Source organism: Mastigoproctus giganteus, chromosome 1, assembly GCF_048544385.1.
Source record: "Mastigoproctus giganteus isolate SK-2022 chromosome 1, ASM4854438v1, whole genome shotgun sequence".
In the NCBI taxonomy this organism is placed as follows: Eukaryota; Metazoa; Arthropoda; class Arachnida; order Uropygi; family Thelyphonidae; genus Mastigoproctus; species Mastigoproctus giganteus.
This window is the reverse complement of record NC_143575.1, coordinates 62078766-62102499: the sequence shown is the minus strand read 5'-3', so window position 1 is coordinate 62102499 and position 23734 is coordinate 62078766. Positions and strand designations below refer to the sequence as shown.

The window sequence follows — 23734 nt, the reverse complement described above, 5'->3', positions numbered from 1 at the left end:
TAATGAAATCAAATCTGAGTCTGGTATACCATGCTACATGCATCAAATTGCATTCACATTATGTAGAGTTTGAGCACTTTAGCTAAATGATAAGCAGACTTGGGTAGAGTTTTGTTGGCAAGCCCTGCACTACTGTGCAGACTATCTGGACTTCCTTTTCAACAACTTTTGATTAATGAGTTGATTTCACTTAGTACAACCTTCATTTTTGACCAGTGGAGAATCTGCATATTTTCAGCTAAGCCCAGATGCAGTTTGTCATTAATATTGGCCAGCACTGTGGAAGTCTGCTTGATTAGACCACACTTATATAACCAAATGGTCAGACAGAATGTCTGAATATTTGAACACAGAATGATAACTTGTGTATTTTTTTTTTTTTTTAATTTATTGCAGAAAGTCAGAGCATGGATAAACATACTGTCAACACTGCTGGATTAACTGTAGATCTGCCACATGACCACCACATTCATCTGAACTAAATACTATCACTTTCTATTTTTTTCAGGATGCAGTCAAGTTGCTAAAACTAAAAATCACCAATGTTTAAAGTGCTAACAGGTTCAAAATATTAACAGATTAAAACCAATAGTGCAAAATTCTGACAGATCAGAATGTCAACATGCATAAAATGCTGACAGATGAAAACAGTGACAAGCTCAAAGTACTGACAGATCAATATAATAGGTTTAGTTCTCTATGACAGTTTAGTGGTTCTGCCATTTGTCACTGGCTTGAAGAAGTGTGGGTTTGAGTCCTGTTGAGAAATTTCTAAAAGACTTTAGCTGAAGCTATAATTAGTGATATCAGTCACAGAGAGAGTAGGGATTCCCCCTCCCCACATTCTGGGATTTTCAGTCTGCACAATGTAGATTATTGACCCATGAATTCACACTTGTACAAACATAATTCACAATGGTGCAGTATGGTTTAAGTCACTAATCCAGTGAAAACAATAGGTATAAATTCTGGCTGGTCAAAATATTTACAGTTTATAGCAGGTTAAAATGACAATCCATCATACATTGTTATTATGTAAAATGTACTGAGTGTATTATTAACATCTATAAAAAAATTTCCTGCAAAAGTTATTTTACTAGCTTCTGTAAAAAGACAATCTAAAATGTGTTATGACAAAAATGATCAAAGGCATTAGAAATGGGAAGAGAAACTGCTTAAGGTTCTCTGAACTTTTCTATTGAATTTGTCAAAAAATGAGTAAACAAACCAGATATTACTGTGGATTGACACTGCTAGAATCCATATTGACAATAATTGATCAGATAGATTTCAAGATAGTTTAAGAGTTGGCAGTTGATGGGGTTTTTCATTACTTTGAACAGGGTTGGTTAGGAGAGTACAATGATAATTGGAAATGAGGGATTTTGTCACCGTTTTAGGAATTATAGTATATGAACAAATTTCTAAGTATAAGGAGAAGCACAGGGATAGGTGAAAAATTTCATTAGAATCTGGAGACTTCTAGGCATCACGATTGTTCAGTAATCTTCTGTCTTTTTGTTAGAAGACCAAGATTGGCATTGGATAGAATGTGTTCAGTATGGTAGGAGGAAATTTAAAAAAATGATTAATGCAAAAATTAAAGGAAAAGGAGGATGCTAATAAGTCTTCTTTATATGCATATGCAATAGAATCACTAGGATGTAATGGAGGTGGAGACACAAATAGACAGAAGTTGTAGCCAATAGCTTAGACCAGAGAACAGAAGGCTAGACTACCATTTGGGCACAAACATGTTTCCTACTCCTCGGCCTTTTCAAAAAAATCGAGTTTGGATTTGGTATCACTATTATTGTTTATTAGCAGTGGCAAATGTTGCAAGGAAGCATCATTTATGTAAAATGATCACAATAATGAAATCAAATCTGAGTCAACATATACAGCATCAGCAAAAAACCCTACCCTAATGTTATGAACTTTAGTTTAGGTAGAAAGTGAAGCTAAAGATTTTAGATACCAGCCAGTTGTGATATACTCTGTTCTTATCTTGAACATAGCACATTTATTGGAAAACTAAAGTAAAGGTAAAAAATGAAAGTTTAGAGTGGGTTAAGAAATAAAAGACTTCATCCCCAAAAGAATAATTTCATTGACATGATCTTAAAAATATTAGGATCATAAGATTTAAAATAAGTAATCCAACCCAGTAAAAGAGGAATAAAAATCATGCCAGTTATCCTATTTGTTTTGTAATTCCATACAACATGAGAATGGCTGTGGATGAAGGGCTTCTTTGGAGAAGAGGCTACCACCTAGTTATGATCTGATGTATTTGAAAACAAGTAACAACTATATATTTCAAAGGGTTGCTAGTGAAGAAAAGTATTGTCTGGCTTACTAGTAGGTAGATGAACAAGTTGTATAAGGTCATTAGTAATTGCAAAAGCCTCTGCCATCTAGGTCTCTACACTAGAAAACTGAAGCCAGAAAACTAAAAATTCTCTATGCAAGATGGATTTTGCTATTGCACAGCACATTTTTTGTTTGGAAAGATTTTGTTAAACTGATAGCTTTGTTTGCAACATGAGTTTAAAGTGAGATTTAAGGGCAGATAAATCAAAAATTTCAAAGTTAAGAAATTTAAACAGTGGTTCAATGATAGATAATAAGGAGTACATTGTTGGCAGAAGTTCATAAAGACTCCTGAAAATGTTGTACATGCACAGAAAGTGATTACATTATATATAACAAAAAAGTTTGTTTGTTTGTGTTAAACTGATTCTTATCTGTATTTTGTGTACTGAATCCAGTGTTCCCATTAGTTTTTCCCTAGTATCATTATTTTGGTGGCAGTTGAAGGTTGAAAGTAGATATTAAAGTTTTATGTTTTTGTGACATTTTATGAAGTGCATACCAGTATTGTGATATCTAAGAACCTGAAGTATTTATTATGTAATAAGGGTGTGGGTTTTTTTTTTTGAAATTTGCTGTTGCTACCAAATGATGTAAATTATCTTCACACTTGTTCTGATTCTGCCTTTTTTTTTTTTTTATGTGCAGGCAAAGAGAGTATCGTTAGAAGCATATAAAGCCTATTTTGGAATGCTTATAAGTGATCAAGACAAGTTGTGGGCACCTCATTTCTGCTCTAGTAGTTGCAGGTCAACTGCCAGAGCAGAAGGATGGCTTTGTGGTAGTCATAATTGTATCAAAGTTTAAAAAGTGTGCAGCTCAAAAAGCTGTATCCCAACATACCATTGCTCTAGTGCCACACAATGAACACCTGCCAATTCCCAATCCATTCTTCTATGGAAGAGTCTTCAGAATTCAGTGATGAACAGGGTAACTGGGATTGCATCTCAGAAACTTATTCAATAAAGAACCATATTTCTCTGATCAGCAAGAAGTATTGTATTGAGTGTTTAATCGCGGTGAAATTCCTATTGTTTAATTGAGTGTTTAGTCACCCCCCCCCCACACACACACACTAAATCGTGAAGACGATTTAGTGTGTGTGGGGGGGTGACTTGGAGATAAACAAATCCAGTGCAAATCTCATGACATCTTGTTTAAAAGAGCAAAATCTACCGGATCCCAGCTACCGGAGTTATCCGGTAGCTGGGATCCGGTTAACTTCATGTTGTTGAAGTGTTAACTTCTGTATGTTGAAGTTAACACTTCAACATACAGAAAAAAAATTTATTTTTTTTACTTGAGATGCATGTTGTTTTTACACTGCTGAAGGATCCCTGTGCTGTTGTCTTCATTTGATTGCTTTTTATGAATAGATTGGTAGCAGTCACAGTCCAGAAGAGAAGTATCTTTCTTAGACAGCTCAAGTTAAATGTCTGAACGGCATGTTACTTCACAATGGGAATATACAACTATTGATTCCTATAGTACATTCTATTTATTTAATACGAATATGAGCACTTATTAGGAAATATCAAGTATGTTGAGTATAACTGGGATATCTGTGGGGACTTCAGAATGCTGGGGTTTCTTCTGGTTTGCTAGGTGGTTTCGCTAAGACTCTTATTTTCTCATGTTATCTCTTGAGAATGGTTGACTGTAGCTTTTTAATGAATTTCACTTGATGTCTGAATGGGCTGGATGCAACAGGATCACATATTTAATGTTTTTGTTTGAATAACAAACTTTGAATAAAAATATAGTCACTCAAAACTGCTGCATCTCTTTTTGATGACCCTGTATATACATTTATGTTTATATATAGGATGTTACAATTTAATCTGGGTCTGCTTTGTTTATTTTTAGTTTAGGAGATTTTTCATATAGATCTGATTCCTCCCCCCAATCATTTTTGCATTAAAATTTTTGAATTTGATGCATTTTGATTTTTAACTTTAAATTTTGCTTTTAATCTAAAATCATGATTGACACACTCATAAAATGAATGTCGATTATTTTATAGGTTTAAAAAAACAAAAAAAGTTGCCTATGCAGCATTCACTCATTCGTTACTTTCAACTGTGTACAAGAGCTAATTTCCATAGAGAATATTTTTTTTTTTGCAAATAAAATTTGTGCAAAAACAAATAAGAAAACAACTTTCCCATTGACAAAAATGCAGTTGATTAGGCAAAATTTTGAGTTAGAATTTGCCAAATCAAAATGATAATGTTTCATTACAATTTTATCATTAAATTCAAAAAGATCAGAAAATTTCAATAAAAGGTCAGAAGAGGAGGTGTAGATGAAATATGCAAGATGGACCTGCTATGGTACTTTAAATTGAACACTACATATACCCACATATTATATTTTGTAATATAGTAAAGTGATAAACTAACAACTATGAGGATTGAAACCTTCAGTGTTTAATATAATACGAGGTGCATTTAGGTTGGCGCCTCCGTAGCCAGGTGGGAAGGAGCAGCAGTGCGTAGCACACACTTCTTGATTAGACCGGGGTTCGAGCCCGTCACCACCAAATACGGAGGATGCGAAAAGGTCAGGGAATGACCACCGCATATTCCCGGAGCAACATGGCCTTAGTTGCTAAAAACCAAATAAAAAACAACAACAACAAGCATTCAAGTTATAAGGTCTCCAAATTTATTTTTCAAAAAATGAAGTATCAGAAGATGGCAGTAAGTTATGTTGATTGCAGTGCCCTAAACAGTATACTATGTTTATAATATGACATCCTTCACTCATCAAGAACGTGCGATTATCCAAGTTTTGCATCTCACCAGGAAAAATCCAATTGAAATCCATGGGGAAATGTCAGAAGTGTGTCCTGTAGGCCTTAGGGATATAAAAACTATTCATAGCTGGGTATGTAAGTTTCATGAAGGAGAGACTCCTATAAGAACAAAGCACATGAATCAAGACATTGAACCAGTCGTTCTGAGGCCAACATCTGCTGGGTTGAGGAAATGGTTTTGGTGACAAAAGATTAACAGTGGATGAAATTACAACAGCTACAGGTATTTCTGTTGGATCTGTGCATACCATATTATACGAAGATCTCAGAATGAGCAAGGTGTCAGCTCAGTGGGTTTCAAGGCAGCTCGGTGTCTCCATAGCCAGGAGGGCAGGAGCAGCAGTGCGTAGCACACGCTTCTTGATTAGACCAGGGTTCGAGCCCTTCACCACCAAATATGGAGGATGCGGAAAGGTCAAGGAATGACCACCACATATCTCCGGAGCAATATGGTCTTAGTTGCTAATGCTCCTAAAAACCAAACAACAACAACAACCAAGGCAGCTTTGTCAGAACAAAAAGAGTTGTGTTAGATTGTGTGAAGCAGTGCTCTCTCTTGAGATGCTGCAGTGAATGGATCTTTCTTTCCTCATTTGTCACAATGGATGAGACATGGGTTCTACTCCAATCCAGAAGCAAAACATCAGTCTGCCCTATGAAAGCACATTGATTCACCACCACCAAAAACATTTTGTGTTGCTGCAAGTGCAGAGAAAATGATGGTTGCTGTTTTCTGAGATATTGATGGAATAATCCTTACTCATTGTGTACCCAAGGGTACTACAGCGACAGGAAACACGTACGAAGAAGTTCTGAAGAAAAAGTTACTCCCAACATATCAGAAAAAATGTCCACACATTGAATCATATTTGTTTCCATCACAGCAATGCTTTGCCCCATCGTTCTAGAAATGAAATTTTTTTTTAAAGAAAACAATATTGAGTTTATCCTACATCCTGCATACTTGCCTGACTTTGCACCTAGTGACTTTTGGTTGTTCCCAACAAAGAAGGATGCTCTTTGTGGCAGAAGGTTTCCTAGCTGATTAACAGCTGTTTCTGCCATTTAAAGAAAGCTTTAAATGGCAGAAAAAAGAATGTGCCATAGAAAGCTTTGCTGTTACCTTCACAGCTTGAAAGAACAGATGTGAAAAATGTGTCCAGCTTCTAGGAGACTGTGTTGAAAAGTGAGGCAAACGTTACTCTGTATTTGTGTACTTTATGAGAAATAAATTTGAAGACCTTATAACAGAACACACTTCATATAAATATATAAATTTCACAAAATGCGAAATTTATATATTTATATGAGGAAAAATATTTACCAATTGCAATGAAACTTGTTTTTTCTGTAACCATTTTATTGAAATGAGATGATTTTAAACTCTGTATTTTTATATAAAATTTAGGGAATCTTTGCAACCAGTTTGCAGCATAAATGTGAATACAGCAACACATCGAAGGGATGAACATAGTATGTATAGTCACCAACAGGGTATGGAATATAAATGTTAATTTTCTTTTATTATAGTTATTTATATCATTTAGATTTATTTGGTCAAATTTGTAGTGGAATAATGTACATGAATTTTTTATTCTCTCTATGCACATGGAGTAGTAGCTGTTAACAGAAAGAATGGAACTTTTTTTTTTTTAAACTTCTTTTGTTGCTGAAAAACTTTCCTAAGGAGAGAGATTCTTTAACAATTGGACGAAAACAAAATTAGAATAGTAATGGTAATAGTAGAGGCACGTGATGCAAGAAAGCAAGCTTATGTAGCATCAGCCAAAAAAAAAAAAACATTTCACACATTCATTCCCTCTAAATATTTATCCAGTTCCTCCTTGAATTTATTTAAGCTATCAACTTCCACAAAAACAGATGGAAGTTTGTTCCAGCAATCAACTGCCCGCTGGCTAAAGGCAAATTTCTGCACATCTATTCTATAACTGTCTTTCCTCAATTTGAATTTATGCCCCCTCAGATTCGTAATCTGATCAAGAGGAAGAATCCCATCAGAATTGAGCTTGCTCAACCCATTCAAGGCCTTATACACCTCAATCAGATCACCTCAGAGGTGCCTAGTCTCCAGATGCTGCAATTTGCAGAAGTTAAGCTTTTCTTGGTAAGACCACTCCTTCGTTCCCCTCACTAATCTTGTTGCCCTTCTCTGTACTTGCTCAAGCAACTCCAGATCCTTCCTAAAATGAGACCTCCAGACCTGTATACAGTACCCAAGGTGTGGTCTGACCATTGCCTTATACAGAGATAATCACCTCCTCTCTACTAGCAAAATTTCTCTATAACATTGACAATACCCCATGGCCTACTCTGGCAGCATATCTGCACAGCTCTGAAAATTTCATATCTGACTGCACAATTACTCCCAGGTCTTTTTCATTTTCTGCCATCCTAAGTGTAGTACCATGTAGTTGGCATGTATCTCTGGGGTTACTTCTACCCATATGCAGTACTTTGCATTTGTCAAGGTTAAACTTCAGTTGCCACTTTTCAGCCCATCTGCCCAAATTTTCTAGATCCTGTTGCAGTAGCACACTGCCATTACTGTCATTAACAACCCTGCCAACCTTTGTATCATGTGCAAACTTTGACACTAAGCCTGATATACCTTCATCAATATCATTGATAAATATACATAACATAACAACGGTGGGCTTAACACCGGATCCTGTGGAACTCGACTAATAACATTAGTCCACGAAGAGCAGCACCCATTGATTACCACCCTCTGTCTTCTCCCACTCAACCACCCTTTTATCCATTGTAGCAATTTACCCTTAATACCATTCTGCTCAAATTTGTACAGTAGTCTTTCATGCACAACAGTGTCAAAAGCTTTCTTGAAATCCAAGTATATGATATCAAAATTATTTTTTGCATCCAGTTCTTTTGTAACCACATCATAGTATCCAATTTTGCTTTCTCAGTGCTTACATTACATCAAACTGACACACCATTGCACCGACCATCTGAATTATTAGTGCAGTCTTGCCTAGATGATCCTGCAATGTATCTTTAACCAGTGACGCCATTATTTTCCCCAGAACAAAAGTTAAACTAACTCGTCTGTAATTACTCGTGTCAACCTTAGATCCCCCTTTGTGAATTGGAGATTTTGCAAATCTCCAGTCCGTGGGGACTTCCCCTGAGTCCAAGAATGCTCTCATAATTATGGCTAAGGGTTTGCTTACTTCCTTTGCCACCTCCTTTAATATAATTGGATAGATCTCATCCAGCCCAGGTGCCTTTCTTATGTTTAACTTGAACAATTTCTCCTCCACTTTGCTCTCAATTAAATCATTAAGCACCCAGTTACAATTTGATAAATTTCTGGCATTCTCCTCTCTTAACTCCTTGTGTGAATGTAGATGCAAAATACTTATTCAGATTGTCAGCTATCTGAGCAGGATCATCAAAAGTCGAACCATCGATATCAAGTGGACTAATACGATTCATCCCCTTCCTTCTAAAGTTTATATAACTAAAGTTCTTGCTGTTTTTCTTAGCATCCTTTGCCAAAGATTTTTCGTAATCTGCCTTCGCTTACCTAACCTCCTTTGTGACTTGATTACAGACTAACTTATATCTGCCATATGCTTCTGTCGCCCGATAATTTATATGCATTCCATGCATTTTTCATCTCTGCCACGAGTCTCATTAGTTCATGTGACATCCATTTAGGCCTAAACGTTGAACAGTATTTCTTTATCAGTAGGAAAAGCCTAGATGCTTTCACAGATTACTTCCTTGAATGCTTCCCATTTAGAATTTGCTGCTGGTAACATCATCAATTGGTCCCACTGTATAGAATTTAAAAATTGTCTGAGACCACTGTATCACCTCTGTGAAAGCAAAAACCCTTCCCTTTACCCCTGATGGTAGCTATGGCTTTAAGTAAATCTCACATCAGTACACTGTGATCACTACCACCTAGTGGTTTCTTTATCTGCAAATTCGTAATGTATGAATTATGTATTATTAATGTATATATGAATAATGGATTATCAATGTATATCTTAATGTATGAAATCACTAATGATAACCAGATCAAGAGTCTCTCTCTCTAACTAACATGTTGCTGTAGAAAACAATCATCCAGTAAATCCACAAATGTTTAGTGTGCGAGTAGCCAACCAACTAGTTCCAATCAATATCTGGGAAGTTAAATTCCTCCATTATACAACAGTCTGATTTACTGGTCCACTCTATTTCTCTGTACATTGTTTGTTGTACTCATCAGAGTCATTAAGCATATAACAGACTCCTACTCTCATTTTTGCTTTCCCGGTGCTTATGTCACACCAAACTGACACAGAATTGCACTGACCATCTATGTCAACTGGATGCACTTCTTGAGATTTTGTGTTCCTTAACTAACAGCATAACCTCTCCTCCCTGTCTGTCCTTCTTGTACACACTGTACTCCCCAAACTCCAATTCTGCATTCCTTATATCTGTGTGACACCATGTCTCTGATACCCCAATAATACCCACCTTGGTGGATGTCTTGACTAGCACTTCAAATTCATCAAATTTATTTATAATACTCCTACCATTGTACATGCACCTATTCTTAATCTTAGTTACCCTAACAAGCCCATGTACAGGCTTACATCGATTAACAAATAGGATGCGTTCCACGAAATTACTTCTTTAAGCGAAACTTCGTTTTCAGAGGTAAAAATACTATGGCCAAAATAGGGATACGTTCCTACGTAAAGAAAATGAAAAGCTTTTTTTTCTAACAAAGAAAAGTTTTATTAAATAAACAGTTAACTTACATACAAAGTGAAATCAATTTTAAAATATGAGTCTAAAGTTGATTGTTTATGCTTTTTTTCTCTTTCATTTAACAATGGCCTGTACGGAGTTATTGCATTTAACACTGATCGCTTAACAATAACACTTTTTCCTAAATCAGGATCATTTATTTTCACTAAAAAAATTTAAAACGTAAAAATTTGTGCCAAACTCCATTTAAGCATTTCTTAATGACTTATTTCCAAGAACTATCAATGTTTTCAATTGCGTTTTTAATGGTGTAGTTTTTCCAAAAAGTTTTAACTGTCATTTCCTCTTTATCCTCTAGTTCAGTTAAATTGCTTAATGTTCGACACAGATAATAAGCTTTAAGTGATGCTATTACCCCCTGATCCAATGGTTGAATCAGGGAAGTTGTGTTTGCTGGAAGAAACACAACTTTGACAGGAATGCATGTGTCCAACGTGTTAAGATCAGTAGGATGTCTCGGAGCATTGTCAACAAAACAAAAACATAACAACAAAAGAGCTTTTTCTTCAAAGTTATTTTTTTGACAATGCCATTTTACTTCAGGACAAAAGTGGTTAACAAACCAATCAGTAAATAACTCCTTGGTAACCCACGCTTTTCTATTTGCTTTCCATGTTACAGGTAAATTCATTTTTATGTTACCTTTTAATGCCCTCGGATTTTCTGAATGGTAAACTAATAACAATTTTAATTTATAATTGCCAGAGGCATTTGATCCAAAGAGTAACGTTAAATGGTCTCTGGCTGATTTGAACCCAGCAGTTGATTTTTCTTCAATAGAAGTGAAGCTTTTTGTGATGGTAGCCGTTTCCAGAACAAACCGCTTTCATCAACATTGAACAGCAAATTTGGTGGAAAATTTTCACGTTCAATTATTTCCTTTAGTTTTTCTGGAAACTTATTTGCAGCTTCAACATCTGCACTTGCAGCTTATCCTGTTAATTTTACACTATGAATCCTGGCCCGTTTTTTAAATTTCTTGAACCAACCACGAGAAGCCCCAAAAGTTTCCGCATGTCTTCAGTTTGTTCAGATTTCAGGTGATTAAACAAAAATAATGCTTTTTCTTGAATCAACATTTGATTTAAAGGCATACGACGTTGTGACATATCATCTATCCACAAACTTAACACTTTCTCCATTTTTTCTAAAATTGGACTCCTTAAGCGAGTTAATTTTGCTGCTGTAACATCTGTACAATTCTGAGCAGACTGTTTTATTTTTTCTGATTGACTTAGTATGGTGGTTAAAGTTGATTGCACTAATCCTAAAGAATGTGCCACATCGGAATTTCTTTCGCCGCTTTCAACACGTTGTACGATATTTAGTTTAGTTTCCAAAGAAATTGCTTTTCTTTTCTTTTCTTTGATTCCGACATTTTAACTAAAAAAATATATTTCTATTAAAATTTACAAAATCTACATTATGTAATGCTATCAAAGAACCTACGTCAATTATTGCAATGCGCCACACTGAAACAATGTCAATCATGTATTGCAATGCACCACACTGAAACACACCCTACGAAGTGTAAACAACGACTAAATTAGGCGAATGACGCACAAAACTGTTATAACAGACACATCCACAGCTCGGGAGCACTTGGGAGTACGTAACGAGTTGCTGTCAGTTACCAATCGGATGATTGTCGGGCGTTGGCCTTAAATTGGAATATTTTTTATGTTAAATGGGGCTTGAAATCGCGGACTTCGTTATCAGAGGTAACATTAACCGAGGTATGACTGTATTTATTTGTTCTGTGATGACTCCCACCAGTCCCTGAAAACCTCAGTAACCTGCCCTCCGTTCTAATAGAAGCAGTGCAAGAATTGCTTTTACCTGTGCCTGTGGCTACTGTTAATCTTTTATTCTGTGAATCTCCCAAAGCTAGCAGTTTTCCCACAGGCACAGGAAAAATTCTACCCCACGAGCCTTGTACAATCTCTCCAGGGTTGAATTAATTGACACTGCTCTCATCATGTACTCCCTCCTATCGTGTCTGGGCAGAATTGCAGACACTTTCAAATTTAACCCTAACTTGCGACTTTTTTTCAACATTTGCCTGTACTTGTTAAGTACGTCTGCAGATCTCCTACTCTTAATGTCATTAGTGCCAATGTGTACAACAATATCACCATTTGTGCCCTTGATATCTGCTCTACAACATCATCAACTTATGCCCCTGGCAGACATACCCTGGTCCTATTCTACCTATCCTTTTTACACAATATATTACCCGTCTTCCTGACCATGGAGTCACCGACAATAACTGTCTCCTGTGGGACCAGCGCATTCTGCATTGGAGATTGCCACTGTGTAGTCTGATGCACAAGAGGGAGCTCTGGCGTTCAGTTGCACAGCTGAGAGCTTGATGGGTCCTCCACTTTGATACCTTCGAGGGCATCTGCCCGACTCTTCAAACTCTCATAGACGCCTATCAGAATGCTGATTTGGCACCTAATTCTTGACACACTCTGCACCTAGCACGCGCGCGCGCGCACACACACACACACACACACACACACACACACACACACACACACACACACACACACACACACACACACACACAAAGATATCCTCCTTGGCTTGTTCATGTCCTGTTCTAGACAGGCCTGCAAACATTTCACAAGCCGCACATTTTTTGAGGCTGTGATGCAATGGATAACTACTCCCTCTTGGTCCTCCCCGAGCCACAGCACTCCTGCTACTTTGTGCCCGTCGCTTTGCTGCTCTAGTCTGGGGCATGATATCTGATTGAATACAATGAAAATTAATAAGATTAATCAATTATCAATACTACACTATCTAATTAGATTTCTAAATGCAGTGATACACACTACGCTATCTGGTTTTACGATAGCTACCTATTTAACACAATTAAAAATTTGAATTCCCTACCACTCACTCTCTACTATTACAATGGCGGCAAGGTTCGAACGAAACAACAATTTTATGTATTTTAATAGTAACTTACAAAATCGCTATCTAAATTAAAAATAAAAATAACAAGCATAACTAGATCTATAAAGTTACTTATAAGGTTCGATATAATATGACAATCAAGTAAATAAAATGGCAAAAGGTTATATTCCGTGGAGCTAAAATTTCATTGCATCCACTCGTAAAAATACTCAGCACCCTCCTTTTCAATTATTATTATATATAATGGACAATTAGATTTAAGCTAGATTGGAAGAAATGAAAGAGAGAGAAAAAAAGCTTAAAATTTTAAAACATTATCTACCAAGATAATAGATAATGTAGATAGAAAGAAAGTTTGAAAATGAAAGATTATATATAAAATTACGTGAGTTGATAAAAACCTCATTTGTGTAAGTAACTAAAAGCAAACTAATTTTGTTACAGAATATATTAATCTCATGCTATTAGCATTAGTTGAGGCATATGATGCAAGAAAGCAAGCTTATACAGCATCAGCCAAACAAAAAAAAAAAAAAAAGAAAAAACTTCCCATTTCACCCATCTGGTCACTCCAGATTTTTGTCTAGTTCAGCCTTAAATTTATTTAAGCTATCAACTTCCACAACAACAGATGGAAGTCTGTCCCAGCAATCAACTACCCGCTGGTTAAAGGCAAACTTCCGCACATCTATTCTACAACTGTCTTTCCTCAATTTGAATCTATGCCCCCTCAGGTTCTTAATCTGAGCAAGCGGAAGTATCCCATCAACATTGAGCCCGCTCGAACCATTCAAGGCCTTATACACCTCAATCAGATGACCTCGCAGGCGCCTAGTCTCCAGATGCTGCAACTTGCAAAACTTAAGCCTTTCTTCATAGGCCCTTTGTTCCTCTCACCAATCTTGTTGCATCCTTTGCCAATGATTTCTCGTAATCTGCCTTCGCCTACCTAACCTACTTTTTGACTTGATTACAGACTAGCTTATATCTGCCATAGGCTTGTGTGTCACTTGATAATTTATATGCTTCCCTTGCATTTTTCTTCTCTGCCACAAGCCTCATTAATTCATCCGACATCCATTTAGGCCTGGACCCTGAACAGTATTTCTTAGTTGGTATGAAAAGCCTGGTAGTCTCCAAGATTAAGTCTCTGAAGGCTTCCCATTTTGAATTCACCTTGGTAACATCATCAGTTGTTCCCACTCTATAGAATTTAAAAACTATCTGAGACCATTAATCACCTTTACGAAAACAAAAGCCCTTCCCTTTACCCTTGATGGTAGTTACATTTTTAAGTAAATCCCACATCAGTACACTGTGATCACTGTCACCTAGCAGTTCCTTTATCTGCAAATTCTTAATGCATGAATTATCATTGCTGTAATTAGATAAAGAGTATTATTCCTTGTTGTCCCTCGCACATGTTGCTGTAGAAAACAATCCTCCAATAAATCCACAAAAGTCTTGCTAGAGTATGAGTGACCAACCCACAAATTCCAGCCAATATCTGGAAGGTCAAAATCCCCCATTACAAGACATTCTGATTTACTGGCCCATTCTGTTTCTCTGCACAACTATTCATTGTACTCATGAGCATCATTAGGCCTATAACATACTCCTACTCTCATTTTCCCTTTCCCAGTGTTTATGTCACACCAAACAGACTCAACACTGCACTGTCCACCCATGTAAACTGGATGCACTTCCTTAGATTTTGTGTGTTTCTTAACTAACAGCATAACCCCTCCTTCCTTCCTACCCTGTCTGTTCTTTCTGTACATATTGTACTCCCCAAATTCCAATTCTGCACTGCTTATATCTGTGTGATACCATGTTTCTGATATCCCATGTCTTGATCAGCACCTCAAATTCATCAATTTTATTTACTGTACTTCTAGCATTAGTGTACATGTAAGTAAACATGCACTTGTTCTTACTCTTAGTTACCCTAACACAGCTCATGTATTTACTTGTTCCATGATAACTCCCATCAGCTCTTGAAGTCCCCAGCAACTTGCTCTCTAGGGTGCTGCTCAGTGATGACCTGCGTATGAAGCAGGTCATCAAAGGTTATCTTGGTCCCAAACTTCAAATAAGCAGCAGTTTCCTATGGTGAAATAAATTTCTATTATTTGTAGTGTATGTTATTACCCAGCTTTAGAAATTATCTCATTAGTGGTAACTAAGTACCATTAGTGTAGGACATAAAAACCCAGTGACAATATTTTTACAGTATAAATGAGATGCCAAAAGGTGTCAATATTTCAAAACTCATGTAAATTTAGAGCAAACTCTTCAAGTATAAGTGCTATGAAAAATTTTAATGTATATGAGTTTTCAAACATGTCATTTGTGTGCATAGCTGTGTACATAGAGAGCAAACTAAGTTTGATATGTAATGCATCAAAATGCTCTAAATTTACTTGTTTTGAAATAATAATAATTGGCACCTTGCATTTCTCATTGGGGAGCTATTTCATTGCTGCATTGCACTTATTGTGCCTAGTTATCATCAGTGATGAAAAAATCTCTAAAATTGCCATCTGAGTAATAGCATGCATTACAAAAAAATATACTTCTCCTTAAAGAGGAGTGTTATTTATTTGAAGTGAAAGTTCAAGCCAACTTTTGGTGACAATATAAGATTGCATTTTGTGGCAAATTTGTTTTTTTTTGGCTTTGTACACAATGAAGTGTTGTCAAGTTGTATTTATTAATGCTTTATGGCTCTTGTAATGCCTCTGAAACCTTTGCTCTAAGTTAACTTCAGAAGCTGAAGATTAAGTAAGAAATTGACATTTTGTGATAAATATGAAAATAATTATGGGAAGATGTTAACATTATTGTTTAAAAACGTTATATGGAATGGTTATAAAGACTGATCATTTTTAAAAATTGATAACTTAAAAATGAAGCCCCTATGCAGAAATACAGTTTATACATACCTAATTTTTTTTTTAGAGAGAATATTTAGGCTGGGAATTTAATAAAAGAAAGTACAGTAAAATCCTGATACAAACTTCTTAGGGGTGCATGAAACCTTTCATTGTACTAAAATTTTATTGTAATTACTATTATTTATATAAATCCTGATGTACTTTTTCTGATATATGGAAGTAGTAATTTAAGCTTTGTATTGTTTAAATATCAAATGTTAAAATCAATAATAAATAAAACAGTACAAAAGTAAAATATTTGTTAAGAGATCATTTTTTAGAAAGTATATTTTATTTTCAGTGCCATATAAAATATTAATAATGGGCACTAACTGATGATTATATTGTACATATTAATGTAGAGTTTTTTTAATTTTTTTTTTATTTATTTGACTTTTTCATACATTGATACAGAAATTCTAATTCAAAAATTCAGTTTAGTGCAAGCAAATCTGTGAATTCAGGTGACACTGTTAATTTTTTTTTTTTAAACAAGCAAATTTGAGCTGTCATCCCCCCCCCTCCCTCCACACCAATAAAAAGTAACTAGTACATGAATTTGTGATCTCACAGAACTTGTCATCCTTTCTTTTTGGATGGGATGGGGAATGCCACACCAAATTGAATTTGAGCATGATCATTCAAAATTGTGGAGAGCTTAAAAGAAGGCATGAAACTGAATTTTTTTTCCAACTTTTAAGACCTTTTCTTCAATCTATAAATAGATATCAATAGACTATAAATAGACTATTAAATTAAATTCAATTCAATTCAATTCAGATTAATCAATTGAAATAGATTATTCAATAAATAGACTATTCCAGGGGTGGGGACCATTTTACATTGGAAGGCCATATTTTATTTATTACAACGAATAAATATGATTTTTTGTATCCTGTTCATTAATTACTTTTGCCAGTTCAGGAAAGTGTTCAACTGAAAGTTCCGATTGGGTAAGCAAGATACTATTAGGCTGCATGCTGAGAATTTAATATATACAACAAAAACTATATTTTTGTAGGCATATTTACAATTTTAATTACAGCCTGTTATTGTGTGTAAAAAATTAGCAAAGACATTCATTTGTTTAGCAAAGATGAAACAAAACTAAAAATGGACAAACTTAGATAACAAACCATTTAATGAATTTTTTGCCACTGCTTAATGCCAGACAGTGGTCTGATATTTGGCTTGAGCATAGTTTTAATTGGTACTCCCAGTGTATATCCATCATCTGAGATCTCAAGCCTGTTTTAATTTGTGCTATATATGAAAATGTTGATTCACAACGGCGGGTTGTGCCAAAACAAGATAGCATTCGACAAGCTTGTTGATGCAGATGTGGATATTCAACAGTATTTTTCCATATTTGAAGAGAATCCTTCTTTGTGTCAAATAGAGACTTCATGATATTATATTCTGGGAGCTCAATTAACTGTAAGTCATTATGTGCTTTGGAGACATCAATCAGGTGTGGTTGAAAAGCTAATTTCGGTGTGCAATCATGTTTCTCAAAATCAGCAAACCTTTCATTGTATTCTTCAGTCAGGGAGCCTAGAAGAGCGGTGTATTCTTTCGTGTTGCATTTCCTTAATGATTTGTTTGTATCCTGTTCATTAATTACTTTGGCCAGTTCAGGAAAGTGTTCAGCTTAAAGTTCTGATCAGGTAAGCAAGGTTTTGAAAAAGGTCAGCCTTTTCTGAAATGCCTGTATTTTAAGCCACATAATATATATATAGATTTGGTTTTACCATGCAAAAAAATATGCAGATCATTTTACTTTGATATTATATCACACAAAAATGCAATATCTCTGCAGAATTCCTTTTGACAATTCATACTGTTGATTCGGTTCCTGTAAAAAGCTTGTGATTTGTTTTCGCAAAGATAAAAGTTTGACAAGTACTTGTCCTTGGGACAACCAGCACACTTTAGAATGATATGGCAGATCCACACAAAAGTTTCATCACCAAGCTGAAGCATGTTGCAAAATTGGCGATGTTGTGATGTATTTGCTTGAATATAGTTTACAATACTTATAACTTTATTTAATGTGTCATTTAAAACAGTAGATTTGGCACACAGATTCTCTGCTGATGAAGAATCGAAAGGAAATCAAAGTATCTGGATCTGGCAATTCTTTCTGTAGTAACGCAACAAATCCTTCATGTTTTCCTCTCATGGAAGGTGTGCCATTTATGCATACACTTACTAAATTACATAAATTCAGTTTCACTTCATGGCATTTTTCTTTGAATATGAATTCAAATTTTTCGGCAATATGAATTACAGGCTAATTCATATTGCCGATCGGTTATGGTCCTCCTTGAAAGAGGTAGTTGTTTGTACTTATTAACCTTAGCTGAATCTAAATATCCCACAACTTCAACAATGCATTCTTTTATTATTTCCACATTGCTAAATGGCTTACCTCTTCTTCCAAGTATATATTCTACTTTATGTATATATGTATATGCTATATGCCAGTGGTCTCAAACTGGCAATCCGCGGGTTGCATCCGGCCCCCGAAGCAATTTTACACGGCCCGTGAATACATTTCAATTATCTATTTGTTGTAAATGCGGTGCTTATAGTTTTAGAGACATAGAGATATGGATTGAGCTTATGTGCGCGACTGCTATTGAAGGAAAAAGAGATAGAATGAATAGGTTGGGGCTTTGTCTTTGTCACTGTATGCTTGTATGCCAGGCCACGTGACTGGAGTAAGGTGGGAGAACTTCCCAAATCGGTACAATCAGTAAATTTAGTTCTCCAGCTGACAGTTGGTGGCACTTCAATATTGTGGTGTTTCCGATTTTTTCTATTGAGTTGGTACTTCTGTTATATATTTTCCTCGAGTCAGTCACTAGTTGGTTAGCTGGATGTACAGCTAACCAACTAGTGATTAGCTGTGAACAATAGAACAGCTGCGCAGTTCATATTGCTATATAGATGGAGACAAACTAACGTATGGCTTATAAAACCTGTTTATTTGTGCTTGTTGTTAGATCTACAATGTTTTAGCATTAACATTAGCAGAGGCACACGATGCAAGAAAGCAAGCTTATGCAGCATCAGCCAAAAAAAAACCCCACTTCCATTTCACCCCTCCGTTCGAAATACCTGTCCAGCTGAGCCTTAAATTTATTTAGGCTATCAACTTCCACAACAAGGGATGGAAGTCTGTTCCACAAACCAACTACCCGCTGGCTAAAGGCAAATTTCCGCACATCTATCCTACATCTGTCTTTCTTCAATCTGAATTTATGCCCTCTCAGGCATTTATTATGAGCAAGAGGAAGAATCCCATCGGCATTGAGCATACTCAAACCATTCAAGGCTTTATACACCTCTATCAGATCACCTTGCCGGTGCCTAGTCTCCAGACACTGTAATTTGCAAAACTTAAGCCTTTCTTCATAAGAGCAACCCATTGTTCCATTGACTAATCTTGTTGCCCTTCTCTGTACTCATTCCAGCAGCTCTATATCCTTCTTGAAATGAGGCCTCCAGACCTGTATACAGTACTCAAGGTGTGGCCTGACCATTGCCTTATACAAGGGAATAATCACCTCCTTATCCCTGCTAAAAAAATTCCTGTATATCATTGACAAGACACCATGAGCTACTCTTGCAGCCCGTCTGCACTGCTCAGAGAACTTCATATCTGCCTGCCTGCACAATTACCTCCAGGTCCTTTTCATTCTCTACCACTCTGCTCTGGGGTTGCTGTTTCCCATATGTAGTACTTTACATTTGTCAATGTTAAACTTCATTTGCCACCTCTGAGCCCATCTGCTCAACCTTTCCAGATCCTGTTGCAGCAGCATAGCATCAGTAGTGTCCTTAACAACCCTGCCAACCTTTGTATCATCGGACATTAACTTGAACATTAAGCTTGATATACCATCATCAATATAATTTATAAATACAGAAAACAATAATGGACCCAACACTGAACCCTGAGGGACTACACTAATAACATTAGTCCATGATGAGCAGTGTCCATTGATTACCACTCTCTGTATTCTCCCCCTCAACCATCCCTTTATCCATAGCAGCAATTTGCCTCCAATGCCACACTGTTCCAATTTGTGCAGCAGTCTTCCATGTGCAACAGTATCAAAAGCCTTTCTAGGATCCAAATATATAATATCAAAGTTATTCCCTGCATCCAGTTCTTTTGTGACTGCATCATAGTATCCAATCAGATTGGTCAGGCAAGACTTTCCCTTAACAAAACCATACTGTGTCCGAGCTGTAACCAAAGTCTTTTCTACATGACCCTGCAGTGCTTCTTTAATCAGTGTCTCCATTAATTTTCCTGGAACAGAAGTTAAACTCACAGGTCTATAATTACTTGTTTCAGCCTTTGATCCTCCTTTGTGAATTGGTGTCACATTTACACATCTCCAGTCTATAGGTATCTCCCCTGAGTCCAAGGAAGCTGTCAAAATTATGGCTAAGGGTTTGCTTACTTCCTTTGCTGCTTCTTTTAATATAACTGGATAGATCCCATCCACCCCAGGTGCTTTTCTTGTGTTTATCTTCAACAATTTCTCCTCCACTTTCCTCCCAGTTATTACAAAATCATCTAGCTCATTGCCAGAGTTTACTTCACCTCTGGCATTCTCCTTCCTGAATAACTCCTCATGTGTGAATGTCGATGCAGAATATTCATTTAGTTTGTTAGCTACCTGAGCAGGATCATCAACAGTTGAACCATCGATATCAAGTGGACCAATCTGATTCATCCCCTTCCTTCTAGAGTTTACATAAGTAAAGAACTCTTTGCTGTTTTTCTTTGCATCCTTTGCCAAAAGTTTCTCGTAATCTGCCTTCGCCTGACTAACCTCCTTTGTAACTTGGTTACAGACCAGCTTATATCTATCATAGGCTTCTGTGTCACGTGTTAATTTATATGTATCCCATGCATTTTTCTTCTCTGCCATATGTCTCATTAGTTCATCTGACATCCATTTAGGCTTGAACAATATTTCTTAGTTGGTATGTAAAGCCTAATAGCTTCCAAGATAAGTTCTTTGAATGCTTCCCATTTTGAATTTGCTGTTGGTAACATCATCAGTTTGTCCCACTGTATAGAATTTAAATACTGTCTCAGACCGTCGTAGTCGCCTTTACGAAAGCAAAAACCCTTCCCTTTACCCCTGATGGTAGTTACCTCTTTGAGTAAATTCCACTTCAGCACACTGTGATCACTGCCAATTAGTGGTTCCTTTATCTGCAGATTCTTAATGCATGAAGAATCACTACTGATAATCAGATCAAGAGTATTATTCTTGATCTGATTATCAGTTGCCTCCCAAACATGTTGATGTAGAAAACAATCATCCAGTAAATGTAGATCTAACGATAAGCGATAGGTATTAATATAATGTTGATTCTATATTATATCAATACCTATCATTTAGAATTGTGCATAACTTTTGAGTGTTGCTTTCATACGAAAATTCATCTTGTTAAATTAAAGTTGTAAATAAAACTATAATAGTGATTTTAATTAAGAGATTAAACTGCAAGCCATGTCTTTAACAAAGGGTAAAAGAAAAGTGGACGAGAAGTGTGTGTTTTTCAAGATGAATGGGAAATTATGTACTTGTGTGGTGTTGTGTGCAATAAAATTGTATGTTTTACATACAATAAAATTGTATGTAAAACATACAATTTTATTGCGCACAACACCACAAACTTTACAACACTATAATTTTAATTGTATTCCAAAAGAATACAATTTACGTGACTATTACGAAACGAATCATAAAGAAAAATTTGAAATGTTGGAAGGCAAATTTGAGGGAAGAAAAGTTACAGTTTCTGAAATCTGGCTTAAAACGACAACAAAATTTTTTTACTGAAGCAAATAAATCCAGTGAAGCAACAGTTCACGCAAGTTTTGCTCTCGCACACATTATTGCAAAATGATCAAAACCATTTACTGATGGCGAATTCCTTAAAGATTGTTTGATTAAGTCTGCTGAACTTCTTTGTCCTGACAAACAACAATTATTTAAAAATATTAGTTTGTCAGCCAACATGGTAGCAGAACGTATTAATGAAATCGCTAGTGATTTTCGATGTCAGTTAAAAGAAAAAGTATATATTTTGCAGTATTCTCAATAGCAGTTGACGAGAGTAATGACATCACAGATATAGCACAACTTGCCATTTTCATACGAGGTGTTACTGATGAATTTGAAGTAATTGAGGAATTATTGGAAATAATTCCTGTGAAAGGAAAAACTGGTGCACAGGATATTTTTTCTGAAATAAAAACTGTAATAGATAAATATAAATTAAGATGGGATAAAATGGTTGGATTTGCAAGTGATGATGCAGCTGCTATGGTTGGTAAAAAAAAATGGAGTAGCGGTAAAATTAAGAAATATAGTGAAAGAAGAAAAATTTCAAAATAATTTTTGCACTATACATTGCATTATTCATCAAGAAGCACTTTGTGCCAAAAGTTTGCAGATGGATAATGTTATGGAAACAGTAACTAAAACAGTAAACCTTTTCCGTGGAAGAGCTCTGAACCATCGAGAATTTGTTGCATTGCTTGAAGAAATTGAAAGTGAGTATGGAGAAATAATTTATTATAACGAGGTGAGGTGGTTAAGTTGAGGAGCTATATTAAAACGGTTTTTTGATTTAATAAATGAAATCAAAACTTTCACGACACAAAAAAATAAAACCATCGACGAGCTATATAATGATACATGGATAACAGATTTAGCATTTCTTGTTGACTTAACCGGCTATTTAAATATTCTCAATAAAGAGCTGCAAGGAAAGAATAAACTTATCACTGACATGTATGCTTGTATTAAAGCTTTTAAAGTTAAATTGCAATTATGGGAAACACAACTGGAATCAAAAAATTTCGTACATTTCCTACATCTTAAATCTTGCCCTATTATTTCAAATGAAAAATCTCAAGAATATGCAAGAAAAATAGCATTATTACGACAAGAATTTGAAGAAAGATTAAAGGTTTTAATGATTTGGAGTCTGATTTTACATTATTTTTATTACCATAATATAAAGTGTTTAAGGCGTAAGCCTCAAGCTATGGAAAAGTCTAGACTATGTATTACCATTAAAAAAGAACGTGAATAACGCACCAGAAACTCTACAAATGGAGCTAATTAATTTACAGTGTGATATAAATCTTATTCAAAGATTTGAAGATACAGATTTGATTAACTTTAATCTTACTTGTCAAAAGATAAATACCCTCAGTTACGAATTTTTGCAGTAAGAATAATCACTTTGTTTGTTTGGGAGTATATTTATGTGTGAACAGTTTTTTTCATAGTTGAAAATTAATAAGTCTAAGAAAAGAACCCGATCGACCAATGAGCATCTACAATCCGTGATGAAGATAGTTTCTAGTAATTTTTCTCCAAGGCTACAAACTTTATCAGAATCGAAATGCCATCAAGTGTCAAGTTATAGTAAGAAATAAAGAAGTTTATAATTATTTACATACAAACGTGTATTTTTTCTGTATGTGTCGAAGAAAAATTTAATAAATAAAAGAAAGAATTTCCAAACTTATTATAAACTTACACGCCACACACACACGCGTCACGCATAACACCAAGTTATAAAGGGGTGGTATCCATACATTATGGGTAAGTACAGTGCAATATATATATATTCACTCTCATTTTGTTAAAAAAAATTCCGGCCCATCAGCTGCTTTCAGATCGGGCATTCGGCCCGCATGCAATTTGAGTTTGAGACCACTGCTATATGCTACTTCAGTATATATGCAACTTCAGTGATGTCAGTCGTTTGTCCTGACATAGTTTTGAATACTTGCTGCTTTCCATCTTTCATTTTCATT

The 23734-nt window shown here is 35.6% G+C and overlaps 1 protein-coding gene across 2 annotated transcripts in view; it reads left to right on the top strand.

The window, feature by feature from the left end:
- Nucleotides 1-23734, top strand: part of MED16 (mediator complex subunit 16) — a 209068-nt gene that overhangs the window by 104964 nt on the left and 80370 nt on the right. Inside the window, exon 12 of one of the 2 annotated variants that reach the window (XM_090380328.1) lies at nucleotides 6600-6664. In XM_090380328.1, coding sequence (XP_090236454.1) covers nucleotides 6600-6664 — 65 coding nt within the window. Of the gene's footprint in view, nucleotides 1-6599; nucleotides 6686-23734 lie in introns of both variants that reach the window. The other variant, XM_090380324.1, reaches the window with a different exon arrangement.